Below are 7,231 nucleotides of genomic sequence, written 5' to 3'. Positions count from 1 at the left end.
AAAAAATGGGTATTAATATAACTTAATTCTCTTAAAATTACAATTCTTTTCATTTTTGTTTGGAGTATTATGACTAGTAATAATTTACAACTTTATTCTAAATAATAAAAATAAGCTTTTATTGTAATAGTACAACTTTTGGCTTCATCTTTTGTAATTTGCTACTTTATCCTGCCGACAACTCCAATTTGTCGTGAAAAAACGAATGATGGACAGATGTTGGGAGGGCTAAACACATTTATGCATGGTGAAAATCATTTCTCAGAAGTCGTTGCCATTCTTGGAAGTTTGTGAACAATTAAAATAATGCAGAGAAAAAGGAAGGACACTGCATGAACATGTTTGCAACAGTTGAGGTAAACCTGACTTCACTCTATCACAATGTTCTCTGTCTATGGGTTCACATTAGTTCCTTCCTTCTACCAAAAAAAAATTACTTCATAATATTTTTATTTCGGGAAGAGTACGTAAGGGCAAGCAAACATATACTTAGGCTTAGCCTAATAGCATTATTGCCCAAGCCATTTTTGAACATTTTAAACAAATTCAACAAAAAATAAATCCAGTAGCCACAAATAACAATTCAACCTTTTAGATTGACTAAAACCTGGATTACTGAGACTCTGCATTGACATGACATTGTTTTTAGCAAAAACATCGTTATTGTTTTAAAAATGAGTTACACCACTGGTTCTCAGGCCCCGTCCACACGGAAGCAAAGCCGACTTCGTTCCTCAAAGAAATCTCGTACACACAGAAGCATTTCAAGACTTGCGTGTGTCCAAAAGAAGACGCTGAGGATGTTTAACGGCAGTCATTTTTATGCCAAGTCTGGAGTGGCGCTGTAGCGCAGCCACAGGGAGTTAACGGAAAGCGTAGAAGAATAATCACTTTTTTTTTTCTAATTTATGGCAATCTACAGAACAAACATGGCTTTGCATGTATCAAAACAACATGAAGAAGACACAAACACAAGATAACTGACAATGGCGGGTGATTCAAGTACAACACCGCTTGTTAAACATGGGAATAAAGAAGCAAAATATTTTGCTGCAAAAACATAAGCAAGCTCAGGAGACTGCGCAAAACGACTACGACACGGCTATCCGCCATTGTTGTTGACAGACTGACGGTTCGCGCGCAGTCACGCGAGAATTGGCGCATACGTCATCAATGTGGACGGGGCCTTAAACTCTTTAAAGCAACTCTAAGGAACTTTCAGTATATGTTGATTATGGCGGCACCATATGGACAAAAGCGGTATTGTTATGTCTGAAGGACGACCACATTTCCTATGAGGGCAAGCGCATTGCGTCGTTTGCTTTTGAGTGAAAGCCAATGTTAATCCTTGACTGTCCTTTTATCCGCATGGCTTCCCTTTTCTTTTTTTGTCTCAGATAAAACTTTTCAATTGTTTTGCAGCTTCTGCCAGGAAAGCAGTAATCGTGCATCGACATTCAAATTGACATCCGTCTTTGTAACGAATCGGTAAAGGGGGAAGTGACGTATGCTATGAAGCAGTCAGCACGTTTGTATTTTTTTGTGTGGCAGTGTTCCTACCATCCTCCTCAAAGTTGCTTAATACCAGTAAAAATGATACAGACCCCCTCAGGCCAGGGCAAAAAGTACCACTCAACTAGTGTTTCATCAGAAGAGTTATGAAAATATTTTATTACGGTTGAAAAGTTCCTTAGTGCTACTTTAAATCAAGTACCACCTCGAAAAAATACTTAATTAAAAAACACTGTAATTAAATAATGACAAGTTACATAAAAAAATGTACTTAAATTAATGTTCGAACTGTACTCAACAAATGTACAGCAGTGGATTAAAATAAAAGTTACTAACGTTATGTATGGTTTGTGCATTATTTCATGTGCCACTAGAGAGAGTCCGCATACCACTAGTGGTACTTATGCTACACTTTGAGAATCACTGAGTTAGGCAATTATTTTATTAGGCTGCCAATACAGAAAAAGTGCAATTTTATGTGTCGCCAGAAACACCGCAAAGTACTAAGCCAATAGTACTAGCCCTCAGCACTGACAGCAATGAGGTTTCGGACTGCACTGTGGGCTGCAGCAAGGCTCCAGCTTCGGGTCGCGTCCTTTCCCGATCTGACTCTCTCCGAACAACATGGAGGCTTCGAACCGCTCCTTGACAATCTTGATCCTCTCCAGCAGCGCCGGGATGTCCGTCTCGCCGCCCAGCACTAGTGGGTAGTGCTCCGAGGGGTCCGCCTCCAAGTCGAAGAGCAGCGGCGGGTCGTGAGCAGTAAGGGTGGCGAATACTGAGCAATCTTTGTCAGGAGTGGTGCTGCTGAGGGTTGAACCTGGTGGATGGGAACAACGGTGACAAAAAAGGAGTTGGGTAAGAGGATTATGTAGTGGGTTGGGGAATAGAGTTAGGGGCTTGGAAATGTACACGTGGTTTTGAAATAGACATTCACCTCGTGTGTAGAAGTGCGCCTTGTACTTTCCAAGTCGGAGAGCAAAGAGGCTAAACCTTTCACTGGGATCATAAGGGTAGAACATCATTGCTTCCCTTTTACTCTGCAAGACAACACGGCAAACGTTTACATGAACACGTAACCTCCAAGGTATTCTGGAACGCTTGTTCAACTATGAAACAGGACCATATTGTCGCTGTCCTGTGAAAAACACTTATGTCCATTTTAGTTTTTGTTTTGTTTTACAGTTTTACGTTTATGGGATGAAACTGAATGCAGGCATCCCAAAAACGTAAAAAAAATAAATGGACATAAGTGTTTTTCACAGGACAGTGATGATATACTAACTTTTTTACCAGGATAAATATGACTATTTTCTTGCTTTGGCATTGTCTTTTATTTATGTTTATGTTTATAAAAAAATACCTTTTTCCTTCTAAGTTTACCTGTGTATTCAACTGTGTAAAACGTTTTGCTTTGAGGATTATTAGTATTTTACCACAAAAAATCCCCAGTAAAAAAAAAAAATCTTTAAAAAAACTAAAAAAACTCATCTTTCTTTGCTTAAAAAAAGTGTGCCATTCTCTCGATAGAATACTAATATTTTTCCTTGAAAAATGTTTTTCTTGTACAAAAAAACAAACAGTATTATTTATTGATTTTTTTTTCTTGTCATCATGCTAGTATTTTTTCCCCCTCTTGACAATTCTGACTATATTTCCTTAGGGTGGGGAAACAAACCCTTGTTAGGGTTGATGCAAAGAATGGATAGATGATTATGAAAGATTATCTTGAAAAAAAAATTGGGGGGTAAAGTTTCAGTATTTTATTTAAAACAAATTATAAAAACATTTTCTTCTTTCTTGATAAAATACAACTTTTTATCAGATCCAAAGTTTTGTAAAGTTTTTTTGCTGGACGTTGACGGGTTTTACCTTTCTGCGATTTATAAGGATTTCAGTCATATCAACACCATCCAACTCAACTGGAGGCGTTTTAGCTCCAGCTAGCCTAGCGATGGTGGGCAGGATGTCCAGAGTACTGGCCAGCTCACGGGTCACACCTGAACACAAGAAGAGAAAACAAAGAAGTTGAAAACTAAAGAGCTCAAAGCAAAACATGGTGAAGCGGCATTTAGCTGTTATGTTCATGCAAATGGAATAATAATATGCCAACATAGTAAAAACAGCCAAGCGTGTAAATGCTTTTGAATCCAGGTTAAAAACGAACACCAAATTTAGAATTGCACAGCTTGAGTGTTGTACCATGTTGTGCCGCAACATGCCTGGCAGCACTGTTTGGATTGTCTTGAAAAAGCGTAGCGAAATTATTGCATCAAACCTGGTGTGATGGTGCCGGGCCAGAAGGCGATGGCGGGCTCCCTCATGCCGCCCTCGTATGTGGTGCCTTTGCCACATCTCAGAGCTCCGGCGTTGCCGCCGTGGGACATGCGTATTAGTGAAGGCCTGATACAAAAACAACGTTGAGGGAGAAGTAGAAAACTATAAGAGTTTTGTTGGGGGTTAAAACAAACAAATATCATTTTTGTAATTTCTATTTTTGCAAGAAAAAAGTGCCAATTTTACAGGGTTGACATTTTTGAGAAAAATCAATTTTCCTTCAGGAAATAAACTTAATAAATAATAAATATGTATGTTTATTGAGAAAAAGGGTTTAAGAAAAATCAAGAAAATAAGTACAAATTTCATATTTTATGGATATTTTTTATACAATCTTTTCTCCTTGAGATGCATTTTTTCATGAAAAAAGTCATGTGTTACAACACTAAATTTGCAATTTTGTGAAATGTTTTTAAGTTGTAAATGTATGCAAATTGAGAAAAGATTATTAGTTTTTATTTAAAAATGTTTTTCTGTTACTTTTAATTTTACAAGAAGAATTTTGTATTTCTCCCCCCAAATTTTGCAATATTAAAATAGTAAATTCTGAATTAGTGAGCATAACAATGCAATATGAGAAAATATTTGTAAAGGAAATTATTTTCTATTAAAATTGTAAATGTATTCTTCTGAAATTATGAAGTAATTTTTTCAAGTGTAAAAATGAGAATATTTTCAAATAATTACAACCACTATTACTTTTGCTTGAATGTTTTTCATCTTTCTTCTAACATTACACCTTTTAAGTCACATCATACAATCCTCAAAAAATATTGTTTTTCTTGTTGAATTATGATATAATTTTTAAATTTACAACTTTAGCCTCATAAAATTATGAATTTTATGCTTGTAGATTACAACTTTTTTTTAATTTATGATTAGGATTATTTTCCTTTTTGAGGTGTGCAAATAAACAGCCGAGCTGGCATCCGTTACAGGTAACATTATCACTTTTTTTCTCATTAAATTACGACTTTATCTCTAAAATGACAACTTATGTCTTTCTCCCAAATTTAATTTATGCTTGTAACATTATTATATATATTTTTTTCTCAAAAACAAAGTTCTCAAACAAAAACTAATAAATCATATTAAGTTATATTTTGAATTTAATAGCAGAAAATTCCTACTTTTTAAATGCACACAGTAACTACATCCACCACAAATCTGAAGTCCCCTCAATTTAAAACCAACCCGTTGTCTGCCGTGAAGAAAACCAGCGTATTGTTAATCACTCCACTCTCCTCCAACGTGGCCAGCAGCTTTCCAACAGTATTGTCAAGCTCCAGCAGAGAGTCTCCGAACGGGCCTCTGGAAGTCTTCCCGGCAGCCTCCTGGCCTGCATACTGGGGGTAATGGGTGTGCTGGTGGGGGACACATAAACACATGAATAACAAACATTGCCGTAAAAAGCTACAGTACGTCGTCTGCTGCCTACGTGGGACGGATAGTAAAGGAAGAAGGGTCGCTTCTTCTTGGCCGAGGCGGTGATAAAGCTGGTGGAGAAGTCGCTGTACGCTCGTTCCAGATCCAGGAAGTTGACGGGTTGCTCTTTGATGACTTCATTGTGCATCAGCGGGACCAGAACCGTGCCCACGTCACACTGCCCGAAGCACTTGATGTCCGGAGGGAAGCAGGTCAGGTTGTGACACGGACCCTTAAGGGGGAGAGCAACACGGATAAGCCACACGCTTTTGATCGTCGATGAAATACATTAATGTATTGTTAAATAAAAATTTGAAAACTTGATAGATAGAAAACTCCCCAATTTAACTTCCCATGGAAATGTACTTGAAACTTTCCGTCACATTGTTTTCCATACTTTTCGTAACACTGACCATGTCGTGTGAGTACGGTATGCCAAGGTACTCTTCGAAGCCCTGCTTGGTAGGAAGGAACATTCCGTTTGGCCCGAATCCCAGGTGCCACTTCCCCACGGCAGCTGTGGCATAGCCCAGAGGCTTCAGCACCTCGGCGATGGTGGTCTCGTTGAGCGGCAGCCCACCGATGGAACCAGGATACAGAACGCCGGGGTAGATGCCAGAACGGGTCTGATAGCGCCCTGTCAGCAGTGACGCCCTGAACGAGTAACGGCATATAACAAGATGGTGAGATTACATTTTAGACACGCTAATATTATCTTACATCAATATAAATATTATCATTATCTTCTCTGTTTATTTTTCATTAAGTTTATTTTTTTAACATTTTGACTACTGTATGTCTATGTGTGTTTGCAATGATGGGTTTGGTCTCCTGGGAAATATGAAAGGGTTTAAGAAAACAAAAAAAGCTTCTCTAGGAGTATGACTTAGTTATCAAAAAAGAAAATGGATGGATGGATAGATAGATTATTATTATTACCTGTATTTTAGCACCTGTTAATTATGCAATTACAAGTTATTAAAAATGATAACAATAATAATGCAAATATGTATAAATGCGGCATTTACACAACTAAAATTATTTTATTATATCAAACATGTAATGATTAAATAGAACAATGTATCACATTGACCTGGACGGGCTGCAGACGGGACTGGTGGAGTAGAAGTCCGTAAAGCGCAGTCCCCCCGCTGCAAGTCGGTCCAGATTCGGCGTAAGCGAACTGGGATGTCCGTAACACCCCAAGTCTCCAAAACCCACATCATCAGCGAAGATCAAGACGAAATTTGGCGGCGAGGTGGCGCGTGCACAAACGCATAACAGGGCCACAAATCCCAGGGGGGCAAATTGCATTCTGAAGTTTGTCACATTCCACAAGAAATTCGGCAAATCAAAGCGGACTCACAACAGGAAGAGAAACCAAAACTTCACTTCACCAATGTAGTGTCGCGTGTATGTGTCGTCACGCAAATGCGGAAATGTAGTCCATTGCCACCGCCATTTCTGGACTACAAAATCAACACAAAACGCATGCTCCCGTAGCCAAGCCAAGACTATGTTTAATCGAATCATACTGTACTGCTGAAGTGCCATCTAAATTGAGTAAAATGAAACACTAATGTGTATTTTATGGAAAATAAAATTGCTTTATTCTTCCACACTTCCCAATTGCGGACACTGCAGGCACCCGTTGCTCACTGCCCAGTAGCATAAACTGAAACCTGTTTTTATGTTGCATCTTTTTATTTCTCTTTCTCTATGTCCGTCATACAAAAAATGAAACGCTACAGTACAACGGCAACTTTAATTACCATGGCGACAGTAAAGAACGGAGGAGGCGGGACTTCTGGGTTTTCACCCATCAACTTTGCACTTCAAAGTATGATTTCAGATAGCCGAGATCGGCGGGAGCGCGCGGTTGGGGTGCGCAGGGGTGGGGGTGCGAGTGTTGGAATGCGGCCAGCAGTGGCCGGAAACGGCGCTGATGTGTAAAACC

The 7,231-nt window shown here is 38.8% G+C and overlaps 1 protein-coding gene across 1 annotated transcript; it reads right to left on the bottom strand.

Annotated features, from left to right (window-relative positions):
- Positions 1-219: 219 nt before the first annotated feature.
- arsa (arylsulfatase A) lies at positions 220-6,673 on the bottom strand. Its single transcript, XM_086072561.1, has 8 exons — positions 6,368-6,673; positions 5,688-5,928; positions 5,288-5,506; positions 5,044-5,213; positions 3,791-3,915; positions 3,385-3,512; positions 2,450-2,552; positions 220-2,332 (listed from the first exon to the last, which is right to left on the bottom strand). The coding sequence occupies exons 1-8, from the start codon at positions 6,586-6,588 to the stop codon at positions 2,037-2,039; spliced, it is 1,503 nt and encodes a 500-aa protein (XP_085928687.1). The 5' UTR covers positions 6,589-6,673; the 3' UTR covers positions 220-2,036.
- Positions 6,674-7,231: the final 558 nt, after the last annotated feature.

The sequence above is a fragment of the Leptonotus elevatus genome, chromosome 4 (genome assembly GCF_054856555.1).
Source record: "Leptonotus elevatus isolate MCC_2025b chromosome 4, RoL_Lele_1.0, whole genome shotgun sequence".
Classification (NCBI taxonomy): Eukaryota; Metazoa; Chordata; class Actinopteri; order Syngnathiformes; family Syngnathidae; genus Leptonotus; species Leptonotus elevatus.
The sequence above is the reverse complement of the archived record's forward strand: the minus strand, read 5'-3'. Positions and strand labels throughout refer to the sequence as shown.